At 39.8% G+C, this 19,009-nt stretch overlaps 1 protein-coding gene across 1 annotated transcript; it reads right to left on the bottom strand.

Annotated features, from left to right (window-relative positions):
- Nucleotides 1-3,534: 3,534 nt before the first annotated feature.
- Nucleotides 3,535-19,003, bottom strand: SMIM13 (small integral membrane protein 13). The gene is made up of 2 exons (XM_027128363.1): nucleotides 18,925-19,003; nucleotides 3,535-7,805 (listed from the first exon to the last, which is right to left on the bottom strand). The coding sequence occupies exons 1-2, from the start codon at nucleotides 18,998-19,000 to the stop codon at nucleotides 7,618-7,620; spliced, it is 264 nt and encodes an 87-aa protein (XP_026984164.1). The 5' UTR covers nucleotides 19,001-19,003; the 3' UTR covers nucleotides 3,535-7,617.
- Nucleotides 19,004-19,009: the final 6 nt, after the last annotated feature.

The raw sequence follows: 19,009 nt of genomic DNA, 5'->3' as shown, positions 1-19,009 counted from the left end.
CGTGGAAGGGTAAGGAGATTCCAGGCTGAGGCTTCAATTTGCTCTGTGACATGAGATGCACAGTCCCCGCCTGGGTGGGGTACCTAATCAAGAACAGAGGATTAGTATCTTGTATGCTCACATATTTTTCTCACCAGATGGCTTCTGTCTAACCCAAATGGTTCCCAAACCTGCTTACTTCAGTTGTCTCTGATATCGCAATTACATAATGAAATGTCACAACTAAATATGAGTGTGAGTAAAGGGTTGCTGTTTCTATGAAAACTTAGTTGAATGTTTCGGAAAAATTTGATAAAGACAAGATGCAAAATTCCTGTCCATCTAGGGACAAGCAAGGCAACTGTCAAAGACGGAAAAACACTACAGTAAAAATCTTTGCTCTGCAAGACTCTGTTCTCGTTCCGGTTTTAAGAGAACAAAACTGGAGATCGCCGAATTATAAGTCTGGCTTTTGCAAAGAAAATGAGATTGAACTCAATGGATCTATATTCAGTGATAAAAAGCCTAGGCCTTACCTCAAAAGACTGTCGGATGAACGTATGTGTTTTTGTGATTCTCGCCATTTCAACTCTTTTCAGTGAACCGAAACCAACCCCTGGACCAAGCCGTCATTAGGAGGCTGCCTCGGTTACAAAGGTAAGAAGTAAGGAAAGGCGGGTGGGAGTGAAGCTATGGGTTGCTTACTATATATTAAGAAGTGTGGGGACTTCCCTGGTGGCACAGTGGTTAAGAGTCTGCCTGCCAATGCAGGGGACACAGGTTCGAGCCCTGGTCCGGGAAGATCCCACATGCCGCGGAGCAACTAAGCTCATGCGCCACAACTACTGAGCCTGTGCTCTAGAGCCCGCAAGCCACAACTACTGAGCCCACGAGCCACAACTACTGAGCCCTCGAGCCACAACTACTGAAGTCCACGCGCCTAGAGCCCGTGTTCCGCAACAAGAGAAGCCACCGCAATGAGAAGCCCGCACACCGCAATGAAGAGTAGCCCCTGCTCGCCGCAACTAGAGAAAGCCCGTGCGCAGCAACGAAGACCCAACGCAGCCAAAAATAAATAAATAAATTTATTAAAAAAAATTTTTTTTTTAAAAGAAGTGTGCTCAACAGGTGTTTTTAAAAATTTACTCCTTACAACAGCCCTGCACGTTCTCATTCTCACTCAGCAGACCAGGCAACAGAGAGGTTAAATAAATTGCCAACTATCAAGTTACAGCATCTGGGTAGGAACTCAGTTCTGACCTGTATCCTCAGGGTGGCCATTTCCATTGGTCTTCCATGCACCTGGACGTATCCCCTCTAACATGCTCCACCCATGCCCTCCCTCAGCCCTCCACCAATGATTCATCCTTGCCCTTCACCTTCCATAGCTAATCAATCACCAAACCCTGTCCAATTGATTCCCGTCAATATCTATTCCATTTGTCCCCACTGTCACCTTGCAGAAATTTCACATCTTCTTTTGCACAGACTTCTGCCAGAACTAGGTTACCCCAATTTCTCAATAATCAGATCTGAGCAGCATCATTCTTTAATATATATCAGTTTAACACTTGCTCTTTTTGCAAGCTCTTTCTTCATTGGCCTCAAGCACACTGCCTTCCAGGTATATTCCTGGTTCTCCGCAGTCCTTCTCAATGTCCTTGGTGGCCTCTTTTTCTTTTACCAGCCTCTGAAATATTGATGCTCCTTAGGGGCCATTCCTTGGGTCTCTCCTTATTCTGGCTTATTCCCTGGCAGATCCTATTTTTGCCAACAGCTTCAACTGCATTCACACGCTGATGATCACTGATGGCCCTCCTACCATTTTCACAACTGTTTAGTATTTCTGTCCACCCAGTGGCCTGTAAGCACCTCAAATACAAATATGTATGCCCCAAACTGGACTCTCATCTTCCATGTCCCTTCAACCAGCCTCAAGCCTACTTCTTCCATACACTTCCCTCAGCGTTGTCCATCTCAAATGTTGAAATCATCCTTCACTTCTCCTTCACAACCCAGTCTCAAGCCCTGTGGATTCTTCATGTCCTCAAACTTCCCATGGCTGTCACTCCTTTCAAGCCTGCCGCTAGCTTTCTATCACCCTGTTTCCATTGTGTCTCCAAAGGAGACCTCCTCGGGGCAGTCAGCATGAGCTTCCTAAGCCATCTGTACTTTGTCCAGGTGCCTGCAAGAACAGCCAGCACTTAGTACGTTAAACAAAGCCGTTGACATTGCATACAAGATCTTTGATGACCTAGATCTTTCCTACTTCTCCAGTTTCAAAACGTTGCACCCCATAATCACTCTCCATTCCAGGAACAATCAACTATCTACGGTTCTCCAAACAAGGCATCTTCCCTCAACTCTGACTTGGCACCTGCCCTTTCTCCTGTCCAGAGCCCTGGAGAACTCCTACTCCGCCCTAAGATTCTTAGAGAAGCTTTTGTTGTCCTCAACTCCTTTCTCCTCCCCCATCCCCAGCAAAGTTCTCCATAAACAGCATCATTTTTATAACCAAAGTACTTAATTGTATGTAACAATCACGTGCTGGCTTGGAGAGGTGCCGGGGGACAGGATGAAGAGAAAGCATTCTCACAGATCCTCTTTCATTTTCAGGAAACTCCTTCCTCCTTTTAAGGGCCACCTGACATCCCCGACCTTAAGGTCAGTCCTCCAAGTCCCCGACCTGGTCCCCCAGGTCATGGTCGTCTTCTCCATCCCAACTCCAGCCACGATGCAGAACTATGAGTGGCCATGATGACAATGCACATGACACCCTAGAACGTGTCACAGTTCTCAGATTCCCCTTTGCCGTGGTTGCTTCACCTCTAAAGTCCTAATCTCCACCCCAAACTTCCTATTCTATCCACTATATACATTACGGCACATGCATTTTATTATCTTCAGTCTCTATCCCTTTCCATTTGCCCCATTTATCAGTGCCTTACTGATCCGACTTCTCTCGCAACCCAGCCCAAACCCCACGGCCAGTCTCCGGCAATCTCAAGTGACCGTGCCCTTTGGACACTCCTACCTGACAAAGCCTGACCCTGACACGGTCCACTTTTTCCATTCTACATTCTTGGCAGCCGAGCACTGCAGAAGAAAAATCAGTACTTGGCACTCAGCCACTGCAATTCATGGTTTCCTATTGCAAATGGGTTCCAAGGCATCCCTCCATCTTTTCACTTGGCTTTGGTCCATTCCCTCACTCAGTCTTCCTGGTGGTTAATACTAACAAAATGTGAGACATGATCTATGGTAAACAGATTTGCAAAACAATCTTGAAGGTACTGGATAAAGCGTGAGAAGGAAAAAGGCTAAACTTGAAGTGTAAATGAGCTCTAATGCTATGTGCCCTTAGGTTCCAAGTCAGTTACTTTCATGGCACTAGGAATACTACTGAGATGTTGTCTTAATTCTTATAGATGTTTAGAGTTTGACAAAGGAGGTGAAGGGTGAACCACTGGTAAAAGTGGCTGGTTTCCAATCCCTCATGTCCAAGGTACCCTTCACGCTTCTTATTCTTTATCAATGAAACAAACACAACTTTTGTTTTCATTTTAATTTATTCTGTGTAAAGTGAAGCATCATACAAACCACAGAAGCTTTAGATATAGTGTTGACCAGTTCTAAAACAGTGAATAATCGTTTACACAGCCTCATCTCTAATTTTACATCTCGTTATACAAAGGTACTATTAACACACACAGTTCTAATTCCTTATAAACTTATTTGTCAAGCAGCAAGATGACAATACATCATAGCATAGCACAGAATGTTTCCTCTAAGAAACCAGAGCAGCAGTATTTGGTGAATGGTTATGCATAGAACTGACTTAGAGGGGTAAACACTGGTCATAAAACAGGCGACACATGTATAGTAACAAATGCAAAATGCAACTTTTTAAATTAATATAAGATAAAATGTTACTCTTTATGCTTTAAGTTAAAAACTATAGAATACTTTAAAGGCAGACAATAATCCTAGACTCCATAACAAAATACTATTCCATTAATTGCTTAAGGATCCATAACCTCTGAGTACTGCTCATTGGCTTTTTAAAGTCAACCTGAAATATAAAAGCACTTGAAGTTTACCAGTCAAAAGCTAAAGTTACATTGGTTACATGTCACATTAAAACATACCTTTTAAGAAAAACTGACTTTAAAAAATACTGCATTGTTGACTTAAAGTAATTTCAAAAACTGTTGCTCTTAAAAGTAAAAATGCACTACTTTCAAACCTTTCAACACAGTTTGGTTTAAAATGCCCTATTTTGTGAATCCGTTACTTAACATATTCCCAACTTTCAGCAAAATAACAGTTCGAAGTTGTTTTTAAATCTGATAACACCTGAAGAAATGGGTCAGCATGTCTATAAATTGGCTATCCACCACAAAATGACGTATTTATGTTTCCACCATGAAAACATCACTACAAAAATCCACTGGATGAATTCTATTTTTAGCTTTATGTAAATATTAAAAACCTTATTTAACAATGTCACACAAATACTTAGCGTTTTTTGGCCTTGAAATCAGAGCAATGCTACCAATAAATTTGATACAGGCAATCTTCACAAAAGTTTCAGAAGCAAAAGAAGAAAAAGATTTGGAAATGGCTGGTTGGGAAGGAAAAGCACCCACCAGAATCCTCATTTTAGAATTAATCCTCAAACGATGACGTCCTTGTTCGCCATCACTGTTTGTGAGGATTCAAAAAAGACTAATACTTGTGTCTTTAATGCTCAGGACCCTCTAAACTTTAAAACTGACCACAGGCTACTCCGTCTCCTACTAAGAAACTGAAAATGCACTTACAATGAGTTCTATAAGTTCAGCTACAAAAGCACTAAAACAGGAAAAAGAACAAAAACACTATATCACACAAATAATTCTGTGTTAACAACTATTTCTCCTGCCTCTCTCAGTGGCCTTAGAAATATGTACTATGGCGAGTGTACTGGGGGGGAAAAACGTTTTAAACAAAGGAATTCGTTTGTAGAATTCTCATATTGGCAGCAGTGACTTCACTTTCCTAAGAGTTAAAACACGGTAGAGTGTGAGCTATTAATATGCTTTGGTTATATTTCCCAAGCAAGTTAAGCAGAACATTTCACACAATTCTATGTTAAAAAGACATCCATAAAAGCATAAATATTAATAAATAATACCAACATGTACATCTTTCAGGGATTAATTTGTGGATGACCCTTGCAGATTTTAGGGGTTATATCGGCCATCATTCTTAATACTGACACAAGAGGAAGATTACCAGCTACTTAAAGTGTGTCAGCAACCATTACCTAAACCTAAGGTACCCACTACAAAGCGGAATCCACAGCTCCAAATATCAGACTGCAAAAGATCTAATTCAAATATCCTCCCAGCACCAAGAAGCATTAACGTTCTTTCTAACTGATGAGCATTTTAATGTGATATTTAGCTAGTATGAAGCATTCAAATTAATGCTTGAAACTTGTGTCACTGTTCTGTTGATCAATATAGTCACATAAAAACAGAAAACTGCATCCACTAAGGAAATAAAGACAAAGACTGTGCCCCACTCTCAGCTGCTAGGGACCTCTCCTTAGCAAATACTTAAAAGTAAAGTTATACTCTGTAAATTCCCTTTTAGTACATCCAAAGGGCTACAATGACAGCAGAGGTGTTCACCACCTTAGGGCAGAGCAGATGAACTGTTAATAAACAAACGAAACTATCAGCATGAAGTATGAGGTATCAAACAAAATTACACACCATCATAAAATAGAGGTGATATTCTGTAATGACTAGTTCTTGAGAAACAAAGGTTTAAAACGTAAAAAGAACTTGGATTAATAAAATAACTTGGCTTCGCATTTCATGCTTGTATAAAGCAGGCAGCACTAAACAGGAAGGTTCTTTAATCCACATCTCCCTTCCCCAGGCAACAGGCAGTCCAAAGTTCAGTGAAGACAAACGTGGGAACCTGGCAAGAATCATTTTACAGTAAAGCAGGCATTTTCACCCACTCTCTATTTTTTCCTCAATACCCAGTACCTCTGAGGTCTTGTCACTGAATTGCTGTTTGTGAAGAAGTATTTTCTCCACAACACATGCCTTGAGCATGAAGTCCTCCCATACAAAAGGAGTAACTAATCCTACTCTTCCTAAAGTAGAGGATAGGGCCTAGATTCCCAAGTTACTAGTCTAAGATCTTGAATAGGGTGCTCCAAAATGTATCTCACAGAGGATAACTATTTTAACAACATTCTAAGAGTCAGAATTAAGGTCCCCAATAAATAATTGCTATCCTAGAAAGAAAAATAACTTTACAGACTACTTTTTTTCCTAACCTAAGATGCCATCAGTTGTAAGACGCACCACATGTATCACTAAGAAAACACATAGGCAATTAAACTATGACACAACGCTTGTGTATCCTGTAGAACGTCTACTTTTTTAATTTACTCAAACAGCTTTTAGAGTTAAACAGATCTTTATCGCGTCAATCTTGTGCATACGTAAAGAAAGTATATGATGAAATAAGTTGGTTAAGTTATGACTATAACTTCATAGTCTTGAGTCTAACTCCTCTGAATCACTCAAATCACAGCCATCGGTGTCTGCATTCTCCCAGACCACAGCACCCTTGGCATCATCAAGAGTGCCGGGAATGCAGCATCTCTTAATACAGCACTCCAGCACTGCCTGCGGTTTAATATCAGCAGGAAGCGCTGGACAAAATGATGTTTGACGCCTTAACGACAGTCCTGCTCGATGCATGAATCGATCACACCAGCCTCTTGTTGCTTTGAATTTTGTTTCATCTATTCCAAGGGTTTTGGCAATTTCTCCTGCCTTCAGCTGCATCGCCTGGCGTGTGACAGGCAGTCCTTTTGCACGTGTCTCACTGACAAAATGTAGCACAGCTTCGTCTACTTGTGGGTATCTTCCTTTCTTAGGTCCCGTAAAGCATTTTGTTGTTGCTTTACAAGAAAATATGGAATTTCGGTCATTCCTCCAGCGACGGATATTTGCTTCACTAATATCGAACGTACGCCCTGCTGCTCTGTTTCCATGCTTTTCTGCATACACGATAACTTTTCGTTTCAATGCCGAATCATAGTGTAATCTTTTTGAAGACATTTTTAAAAGCCAATTAAACCTGACACATTTGATACCAACAACAGGACAAACCTTAAGTCCACACAGGCACAGGCGAGGATAATTGCACCATGACTACTGCCTGCTTGACAGTAATCATAAAATGCATCCCGATTTCAGACAAGGTATAATGTGGGGGGAAAAAAAGTACAACATAGAACTAATATTAATAAAATATGGTTTTTCAAGCCTGTAATATTTACCAGATTAACACCAGTGCAAGAAGATAAGCCCAAGAGTCAAAGAATAAGTATATATGTAGAAGTATATAAGCAAAAATTATCTTTATGATGAAATCTGCAATGGTCCAATTTGGTTGTAATTCCCTTTATTTTCATATGGCTTACATGTAAATCTTTTTTTGAATTGGACTTAAGATCCAAGAATGAATGTTCTTCAATCTTTTAGCAGATTGCAAAGCCAAGTCATTACAGAGAGAGACTCCCAGTGTCCTTTGTCATTCACTATCAGAGGACCACGGCTCAGGTCAGTGGCCTTCATCAACAGGTACCCTCCTTTGGCGAGCAGATCTGATCCTGTGTGGAGATGATGAAGCATCTTCTTCTGTTTCAGACCCTGAAGGTTCATGATCTCCCTCCTGAGATCCTGTGTCTCCCACCAGTTCCCGAAGAAACTTGAATTTTGATAAAAAAAGATGCCAAACAAAATACCAACCTAAAGAGAGATAAAAACATTAAGAGAAATTATGACACACAGTATTATCAGTTGGGAACATTTCAGTTAATTGTGTGTGGGGTGTGTGTGTTACGAAATAGTATGTGTAATTTAAACGTATATGTGATTACAATTTATATAACAAACATTTATCAAGCATTTACTATGGACACGGCATAAAGATAAACTCTGGGATTCTACAGAATGGCAAAAACAGTTTCTGCCTTTATGGAATTGAGAATTCAAGCTTGGTCCATCTACATCAAATTTATAATGAGATTATGATATCTAAGTAGAGTGTTTATTGTATTAAACTCAACTTTTTGAGAGCATTTTTCTGGGGAAGAAAGAATACACCTCGCTATTTACCTGGACATTCGCACCCCAATGCCAGTATTTACTAAAAACAAGTGTGCTTCAATCAGAAAGCAAGACAGTAAATGGCAGGATTTACTAAATCACCTGCACTTTGGTAAAAACTTCTCAGGACCAAACTATTCAGGAAGTTTCTAGAAATAATAAACTTTCACAGAAAATTAATAAATTTTCTTTAATTACACAATGCAAGATGAAAAGCCAGAGTACCAGTATCTTAAATTCAAGATTTTAAAAAATACAGTGTTTTCATGTCAAAGCCATTAAAAAGTCTGAATAACTCTCCTAAAAAAAAAAAAAAATTACTAACCAAGTTTTGCTTGTTTTTGCAAGGAGTTTTAAGTTTTAGACGTCCACTAATATAGAACTAACAGTCAATAAAGGAGAACACAGGAGATAAAACTCCTGAAGCCATGACTGGTTGCCCTGAAATGTTAAAGAGTACTTCATAAACAAAACTAACCACTGCTAACAGTTTTCCATGCTAGCGTGTATTCTCGATGCCTTCTACTTTAAAACTCTCTAGTTTCATAGAAAAGCAATGGACCATAGCATATTCTGATGACTAGCATTTTATGGAAACAAAATCCAACCAGCTTTTCTACCCCAGCATTACAAAGGCCGAGATGAATGGCCACTTAAGGAAGTTTCTAATTTTACTTGTTTCTTTCTTATAATCTCTGGGGGGAAAGATGAACATAAAATCCTTGGTACTAAAAACGTAACTTCAGAGATTTAACCCTTTTCTCAAGTTTTTGACTTCCTTTAAGCTTGAGTGCTGAGTGCTAACTGAACCACACCACAAATATATTTTAGTCAACTGTGTGAGGAAAGCACCTAACTCTGTAAGACAGTATTTTAACGATACTCCAAATCAGCAAGCTCTCTCTTCACTCAAAATTCTTTGTAAAAATAGGCACAGCGAGGTAGAGGGAAGAGCACTGGAGGGGTCAGGGGGCCCAGGCCTGACAGAAGACTGATAAAGCCACTGTGAGGAATAAATAAATAAAGGGCTTAGGTGCCTAGCACCGAGTCCACATTTGGTAAACTGCTCAATGACAGGAGCTGTGGCTGTCCCTGGGCAGTGGGATCTGGGGTGACTTCTCCTTTGTTGTTGATTATCTTTTTTATTGAGATACAGTTCACCTATCATAAAATTCACCATTTTAAAATGTACAAGTCAATGGTTTTTAGCATATTAACAAGGTTGTGCCGCCATCACCGTTATCAAACTCCAAAACATTTTCATCGACCCCCAAAGAAACCCCATACCCATTAGCAGTCCCCTCCCCAGTTCCTCCGTCCCCAGCCCCTGGGAACCATTAATGTACTCTCCTGTCTCTGGATTTGTGTATTCGGAGCGTGGCATACAGACGGAATCACAGTACGTGGTCTCGTGTGCCTGGCTTCTTACACTTGGCATATATTTTCAAGGTTCATCAAACACGTTGTTGCATGTATCACATTAGTCCTTTTTATTGTTGAACAATATTCCATTGTAAAGACACATCACATTTAGTTTTAACCATTTACCAATTAACAGACCCGGGCAGTTTCCACTTTTTGGCTGCAATGACCAACTGCACAAGTTTTTGCACTGACGTGTTTTCATTTCTCTTGGGTATACAACAGACCTTCGAACAAGACAGGGGTTAGACCCTCCCCACAGCTGAAAATCCACCTGAAACTTTACAATCCACCCTCCATATCCACAGTTCCACATCCAAGGATTCAGCCTCAGATCATGTAGTGGACTGCAGTGTGTCTTTAGTGAAAGAAATCCGCATGTTAAGTGGACCCACACAGTTCAAACCCATGTTGTTCAATGGTCCACTATACCTAGGGGTAGAATTGCTGCGTCATATGGTAACTTATGTGTAACCATTTGTGAAATTGCTAGTCTTGTCCAAAGCAGCTGTGCCATTTTACACTCCCATCAGCATGGTAAGAGGTTCTCAACTTCTCTACATCCTCACCAAGACTTTTCATTGCCCGCCTTTTTTATTACAGTCATCCTAGTGGGTGTGAAGTGGTTTATCATTGTGGCTTTTATTATGACATTTCCCTAATGACTAAATATGTTAAACATCATTTTTTTGTGTTTATTGGCAATCTGTAAATCTTCTTTGGAGAAATGTCTATTAAATTCCTCTGCCTACTTTTTAATCAGGTTGTCTCTTTAAGTTGTAAGAGTTCTTTATATATTCTTGATACCAGACGCTTAACAGATATATGATCTGCAAAACATTTTTTTCCCATTCTGTGGGCTGTCTTTTCACTGTCTTGACAATGTTCTTTGAAGTACAATAGTTTTTAATTATGATGGAGCCTAATTTATCATTTATTCTTTGAGGAAATCCAATTTATCTTGTTTTCTTTTGTTGCTTGTGCTTTTGGTGTCTTATCTAGGGAACCGCTGACTAACCCAAAATTATGAAGATGTATGCCTATGCATGCTTCTAAGAGTTTTAGTTTTAGCTGTTACACTAGGTCTTTGATCGATTTTGGTTAACTTTGGTGAGAGAGAGAGATCCAAATTAATCCTCTTGCATGTGGATACCAAGCTGTTCCAGAACTCTTTGTTGAAAAGATTGTTCTTCCCTCCATTAAATTGTCTTGGTACCTTTGTCAAAAATCAAATGATCGGGCTTCCCTGGTGGCGCAGTGGTTGAGAGTCCGCCTGCCGATGCAGGGGACACGGGTTCGTGCCCTGGTCCGGGAGGATCCCACATGCCACGGAGCGGCTGGGCCCGTGAGCCATGGCCGCTGAGCCTGCGCGTCCGGAGCCTGTGCTCCGCAACGTGAGAGGCCACAACAGTGAGAGGCCCGCGTACCGGAAAAAAAAAAAAAGTTCAGCTCCTACAATTCCTCCCACCCAAACCTGATATGCAGACACGAGAAACTCCCTACCTACTCTTATTCTGTGGGGCGTGGGTCTTATACCTTATCCTGAGATTGTAAGAGAAAAATGGGAGGGAGGGACAGAGGAATAGCAGAAAAGAGGGGGTGGAGGGGGCAGGGAGAAGGACTGTCCACAATTATATGTACTTAGTCAAAAACTTACACTAATTGTTAAAACAAGTATTGCAGTTTTTCATAGTTTAAAAGGCAAGTCTGTGAGTCAGAAAAACTGGCTGGCAACAGGGTGTGTGTCCTGGGATAAGCAAATAAGCACTCAACTTGTGTGTGCCAGTAACTAAGCATTAGTTCACAGGACGGATCTCATGAAACATACCGTATATTGTTTTTCTATGCAAGATAAATGTGCTGGCAGCAGAAGGGTAGCAATGGCAGATGAACTTGAACGACGGACCATCACTGTCAACACACCACAAAGCCAGGGGACAGTAGTAATCACAGAGTTCTCAGTTCATGAAATGCTTTACATTCGACATCTCATTTAATCCTCTCATTAGCCCTCTGAACTAGTGAGACTAGGAATCATTATCCCCATTTTCTAGATAAGAAATCAAAGGCTCAAAGTGACTCATAACCATTGAAAAGGGCTAGCTCGGCAAAACAGCAATGAATTCAATAAGTGTATCAAATTTCTCATATTTTCATAGTGAAAGTATGGCTAAAACACAAAACACTAATTAGGGAATGAGAATATGATTTCCTACCCAAGATCTTTTTAGTTCAAAAAGCCCAGGTGCAGTAGAACAAAAAATTCTTCTCTTTGTGGAATCATTCCTCCCGTGGAGTGAATCCCACCTCACGATGACATCCAAGTGGTTAACTGACTGGCTCAATACCGATCTTGATTTGTATAAAGCTCTTTTCCACCTTCAATCCTATAACCTTATTTTCCCTTTACACAGAAGGCAGCTAAGGTTCACTGCTAAGTAATATGTCCAAGGCCAAGACACAGGCAAAGTGAAAACAGAATCATGCTCTCCAACCCTTCCCACCAAGCTCCCTCTACTGCACATCCTTCTGTAAAGACACACTGGGCGGCCCCAGCAGACAAGCCCCCGGAGAAACCATCGCTGACCCAACACAACGTGGAACCGAAATACCTCCACACCCAAAACCCTGTTACCCAGTAAATGGAAGACAGATTTAAAGTTCCCTTTAAAACCTCTCCTCTTTTCATTTTCCTCTCCTTCCAGTGATCACAACACTCCCATAGATCCAAATATTACCCCTATTATAGAGGATGACCAAATTTTTCATCCATACTTTCTACCTTTCTTAAACCCCAGGAAGGAATCTCTACCTCTGGCTTGAAGACATCTTTAAAAAGTACACTCGTTCAACAGCTCCTTCTCCGGATGTTCACATTTCTGTAATGGGTGTTGTATCCTTTCCCCATCTCTCAGGTGGGAAAGAGCGTATTTCAGCCCTACCCTGCTTTACTTCAGTGCTATAGATTCTACCTTAATAAACCCTCTCCCATCTGTTTCCTTCGTTATATTCCTAGTGCCATTCTCTATCCTACGTCAAATCCTTATTATCTGTCAGCTGGATTACCACCACAACTTCTTATAACCCAGAGGCACACTGGAGCCACACTGCTTGGCCATGAATCCTAACTCAACAGCTCACTCGAAATTTGGGCAAGTTAACCTCTATGTGCCTCAGTTTCCTCATCTATAAAATAGAGACAACAGCACCCACTTTCAGAGTCAATGTGGTAATAAAAAGAATTAATGTGTGGAACCTAAAAAGAATGCCCGCACATAATAAACACTCATCAAATGTTATCCATTGTTACCATCTCTTAGGCTCCAATCTCTTCCTCTCCAGGGCAAACTCCACAGACAAGAGGTTACTACCACTGCCACTGAGCTTTTTAAGCATCATGAACACATAATTTTCACGTCTTTCTACTGTACTATCTCTTCAGTAGAGTACTCTCTTGGGTGGCTGCTTTAGCATTTCATGCTCACTTCCATCCTTCATTGTCTTAATAACTAACTGTCATCCCCCCAAGACATGAGTTTCTTAAGGAAAGAAAATTTATGGTTTATCTATGGTTTCCACTATGTCCTCTATGTCTTAGAAGAGTATCTGGCACAGAGTAGGTAGTCCAAACAAACCATTCAACTTCCATCCTCCAACCCCAACACACACCAAAAGTACCATAAATTTAAGTGGTTAATGACTTTCACCAATTGATCCATTTCAGAGCTCTTAAGATTTCTACTATGTAACAGAGTAGCTGATAAAAAGACCTGCTGGACGATGTTATTGACAACATTGATATTGAACAATGTTATCAACCAAGTTGACCTGACATGTACAGAACATTCCACTCAATAACAGCAGAATAAACATTCTTTTCAAGTATAGGCAGAACATCCACCAAAACAGACCATTAATTCGTCTCATTAAGTGTAAACCTTCCTAAACTTGATACACTTTTCTCACCATAACAAAATTAAACTAGAAAATGATGTATGGGGGGAAAATGTCCTAAATAAGTCATGGTTCAAAGGAGAAATCACAAGTGAAACTAAAAAATATTTTGAACCAAATAAAGTTGTTTTAAAAAAATCAAAAGTAATACCTGGAAAGAAATTTATATCATCAAATAGCTATTTTTTTTAATAAGAAGGGTCTAAAATCAATAATCTAAGCTTCCACCATAAGAAACTAGAAGAAGTGCAAACTAAAATCAAAATAAGTAGAAGAAACTAAAGATATAAGCATAAGTCAATGAAATAAAATATGAACAAGAAATTAAAAAAATCAATAAAACCAAAAACCAGATTCTTTGAGATCAATAAAATTTATAAACCTCTAGCCAGAGTGATAAACAAGAGAAAAGAACACAAATAAACAATATCAAGAATGAAAGAGAAGACATCACCACAGATCCTACAGATATTAAACGATAATGAGAGAACATTAATTCAGATTAAATAGACATAGTGCTTGAAAGACACAAACTACTACAAAAGCTCACTCAAGAAGAAACAAGTAACTGGAATAGCCTAATATTAGCCCAAATGAAAGATACTGAATTGCAGTTAAAAGGTTTCCCCAAAGTCCTGGCCTAAATTAATTCTACCAAACAGTTAAGAAAGTATACTAGGGATTATGCTTTATTAATTTTTGGACACTCATGACCTCCATCACAGCACCTGAACATAACAGTTCATTAAGTGTATTTTATTGAGTAATACAAGGGTTATCCACCTTGAGACAGCCTTGGTTTGTACCACATTTAAGACTGTATTTGTAATAGAAATTTAATAATTTATATTGAGGAATCTGTCTTCATTTCTTCTTCAAATGTATGAGGGCCTTCTACATGCTTCTACTCTCTAGGATCCAGGAATAGAGCGGTGAACAAGCCAAAGAAGGTCCCTGTCTTCACTGAGCTTACGCCCTAACTGGGAGAAACAAACACATAAAATACAGTCAGCCCTCCGTATCCATGTGTTCCACATCTGCAGATTCAAACCACCACAGACAAAACTGACAAACATAGACTGAGGAGATGGAAAAAGGTATTCCATGCAAATGGAAATGGATAAAGACGATGAAGTATATGTATACAATGGAATATTACTCAGCCATAAAAAAGAATGAAATCTTGCCATTTGCGACAACCTGGATGGATCTAGAGGGTATTGTGCTAGTGCAGTAAGTCAGAAAGAGAAAGAAAAATACTCCATGATTTCACTTACACATGGAATTTAAAAAACAAAACAAGTGAACAAACATAACTAAACAGAAACAGAGTCATAGATACAGAGAACAAACAGGTGGTTGCCATAGGGGAGGAAGTGGAGGGAAGGGTAGGGAATATGTAAGGGAGATTAAGAGGTACAAACTTCAGTTGCAAAATAAATGAGTCACAGGTATGAAATGTACAGAGTGGGGAATAACATCAAGATTTATGTAATAGGGCTTCCCTGGTGGCACAGTGGTTAAGAATCCGCCTGCCAATGCAGGGGACACAGGTTCGAGCCCTGGTCTGGGAAGATACCACATGCCGCAGAGCAACTAAGCCCATGCGCCACAACTACTGAGCCTGTGCTCTAAAGCCCATGAGCCACAACTACTGAGCCCACATGCCACAACTACTGAAGCCCGTGCACCTAGAGCCCGTGCTCCGCAACAAGAGAAGCCACTGTGATAATAAGCCCGTGCACCACAATGAAGAGTAGCCCCCGCTCACCACAACTAGAGAAAGCCCGCGTGCAACGAAGACCCAACACAGCCAAAAATAATAAATAAATAAAAATAAATCTATAAAAAAACTATAAACAAAAATAAATCTATTAAAAAATATTTACATAATATCTTTGTACGGTGACAGACGTAACTAGACTTTCACGGTAATCACTTTGAAATGTATAGAAATATCAAACCACTATGTCCCGTAACAGGAACTAACAGTGTGGTAGGTCAATTATACTTAAAAACAAACAAACTCAAGAAAATGAGATCAGATTTGTGGTTGATGGAGGAGGGGTGGGATTGGATGACCATACAAACGTCCAGTTATAAGGAAAGTAAGTACTAGGGATGTAATGTACAACAAGATAAATAAAAGTAACACTGCTGTATGTTCTATATGAAAGTTGTTAAGAAAGTAAGTCCTGAGAGTTCTCATCACCGGAAGAAAAAAATTTTTTTTCTGTTTCTTTAATCTTGTATCTATATGAAATGATGGATGTTCACTAAACTTACTATGATAATCATTTCATGATGTATGTAAATCAAATTATAATGTTATACACCTTAAATTTATACAGTGCTGTATGTCAATTACATCTCAATAAAACTAGAAGAAAAAAAGACAAAACTGACGCGACTTCCAGATGGAGCTGATATTTATAAGGAAAGGAAAGGGCAAAACCAAGGATGACACCCAAGTCCTTGGCTGCTGACAACATGTGAGGAGGGAGGGAGAAACAGATGGTAGAAATCAAAAGTTCTGTTTTAGATGTGTTTAGTTTGAGATGGTTATTAGATCCTCAAGTGGAGATATTGAGAATAAAAGTTTGATGCATGAACCTGGGGTGCAGGAGAAGAATAAGAGCTGTAGATTTAATTTTAGTCATCAGTTACAGTTACTATTTAAATCTTTAGAACTGGGTAAGATGAGTAAGAGAACAGAAGGAAGGTGAAAATAGAAATACTATCTATTTGTATTATAACGTAATGTAACATAAAAATACAATAGAAAATAGCATGCATCTCATGCAGTAATGGCAAGTACTAGTCTGTAAAATTTTTATTTCAGAGACAAGAGAGATAATGGGTAGATAGATGTGGATATAACTAACTGATATATGTAATTTATCTATATATACTTACAAATGTACTGGGAGCAATGAAAATTTATTTCCTATCATAGACTGTGATCAAAAAAAGTTAAATTCTAGCGGATGAGAAGCCAGGAAAAGATAAACAATTAACCACTATGGTAGGAAGAACACCATGAAAGTATAGTGTACAAAAGCCAAGAGAAACGCTTCATGGAAGGAATGCTCACCTGTATAGAATGAGTATGAGAGGTTACGTATCAATACAATTACAACTCATAAGGGACCATGGACTTGGTAATATGGAAGCCATTTGTTATGAACCTTGACAAGGGCAGTTTCAATGAACAGTGGGAGTGGAAAATATTTTTAGAATGAATGAAAAGCAAGAAAGTACAATCAACAGAGACAGGAGAAGGTAGACCTCCCTAAGGAACCTGAAATTTGAAAATCATAATTCACTATGTGAAAGAGTCGGTCAGAGTTCTAAAATAAACTAGGTTATGAGTTTCTTGGGGCAGACCCGTGTCATCAATTTTTAATCCCCAATGTAACTATATTTGGAGACAAGGCCTTTAAAAGGCTATTTAAGGGTAAATGAATTTATAAGGGTGGGGCCCTAATCCAATATGACTGGTGTCCTTATTACATAAGATTAGGACATGGACACACACAGATGAAAGTCCCGGAGAAGACCGCCATCTACAAGCCAAGGAGAGAAGCCTCAGAGGAAATCAACCCTGCTGACACAACGATCTTCAACTTCTAGCCTCCAGGCTACAAGGAAATAAATTTCTGCTGTTACACGTCTGCCGTACATCGTTACGAAAGGCCTAGCACACTAATACAACACCCTAGTTTCTCTCTCAAATTTGGTGGGATCCTTCCCGCCTCTTCCTAAGCCCCAGGCCCCTCCTAGTCAAAACATGAAGCTATCACATCATTCACTCTCCCAACAAAAAAGTGCTTGGATTACTTCTTAGAGCTATTAGTCTTGACCATCTCAATCAAAATAAGGCATTCTTTTACTTACCAGAGTTCACCTCTCATTCTATAATGTTTTCTGAAACCAAAGGCAGGGTACTTTTAGAAAAATGAGTAAAATTTAAGTCAAATAGCTATTGGGAGCGGAGAGAGCAAGTCTAATGTATGCAGCAATTCGGAATTTTGAGGCCCCAAAGGCAAGTTTGGCAAATATTCTATCTAAGGTGTTGTTACATGGTTTACATGTTACATTCCTATCTCCAGGTAGCTTGCTTCTTCAAGTTAGAAAAGAAAGCATATGTTTACCTCCTTCCTCACATCCAAACAAATCACATAGATCTGGTTTTCCTTACTTCAAGGATCTTAAACACCTACAATTAGCCCAAAATCCTGACATCACAAGCAGGAAACTGAGAAAGGCTTTCCAATTGTTTTATCATCAGAAAAGAAAGGCTGTAAGTTAGAAGCTTTAACTCTAGTGCCTTAGTAAAAGCAAGAAAATTAAAAATATACATACAGGTATATAAATACAAATATATATACATGTCTATGCACGTATAAAAGCAAGAAAATTAAAAATATACATACTAGTGTATAAATACAAATATATGTCTATACATGTATATGCACGAGTGTCTCCAAACATGGCTGATACTGAGCATATAGTACATTAATCATGCAATGAATAAGCCCTATAGTATTTTGAATACTGACCAATTACTGCATCAACCTGAACCCCTACTTCAATAGTGTAATTATCAAAAAATACTCACTGACATCTGGTTCTAAACACTTACCAAATTTTCACAACTGCTCAGCCACTTGGCTAAGAGAGCTGTGGTTATCAGTTACTGTGCGTTAAAAAAAAAACTACAATCGCGCTAATATTACCTTGAGAAAAAAGTTTCACGTCCTCTCGTTCCATTAAGGAAAAAAAAAATCACACCAAACAAAACAGCACCATTATTACAGAACTAAGAGTTAGGTTACCTGACCCTGGAAGTTTAATATAGCCGGTGTTTCTAAGTCCTGCCGCGTCTCAACATTTCTGCTTGGAATTTAGTTTAAGCCTGAACTCCAAGGAAACAAAAAATTTCACACGTGTTTCAAACCCAACTCTGTCCCTGCCCCTGGTTAAACGAAGGTACTGAAACCTCGCTTTATCATCAGAGTCAGAACGTGTCAAAAAAGAAAAAGGAGTAATCAAATCACTTCACCTTCGGATACAGGCCAAGGTTAAAATCTAAGCAGACTGCGGTAAGAATGACCATCCTGCCGGTGAAGCAGGACCTGCTTTAAGCCCGAGTCAAGATGCCCAGCCCTGGATGCTGTTCTTCCCTCTCCTGGATGACAGCGGGCCTGTCGTGGATCAGGGCTCACTCCCGAGAGGTAAGTGAAAAACAGATGATTTGAAGACACTTGCCCACCCAGGCCTTCATTTTTTCTTTTAAACCAGACAAAACAAGCCAGTCGACCAGACGCAAGCCGGCGTGTGTACCGCGGAGTGTAACTGCCCCGCGCGACTCCTCACTCACCGCACACCATCAGCAGCAGCACGATCAGCAGCGTGGCCACGAACACTAGCAGGGTCAGCCCGACGCTGTGCCACATCTTGGGGGC

Source organism: Aethalodelphis obliquidens, unplaced genomic scaffold (genome assembly GCF_003676395.1).
Source record: "Aethalodelphis obliquidens isolate GAN/ISIS:26980383/991018 unplaced genomic scaffold, ASM367639v1 scaffold34, whole genome shotgun sequence".
NCBI lineage: Eukaryota > Metazoa > Chordata > Mammalia > Artiodactyla > Delphinidae > Aethalodelphis > Aethalodelphis obliquidens.
This window is presented reverse-complemented; position numbering and strand designations above follow the sequence as displayed.

Coding starts and splice junctions, on each gene's coding strand:
- SMIM13 (XM_027128363.1), bottom strand. CDS start 19,000: ATGTGGCACAGCGTCGGGCTGACCCTGCTAGTGTTCGTGGCCACGCTG. Junction 7,806..18,924: donor GCTGCTGCTGATGGTGTGCG/GTGAGTGAGGAG, acceptor ATCTCTCTTTAG/GTTGGTATTTTGTTTGGCAT.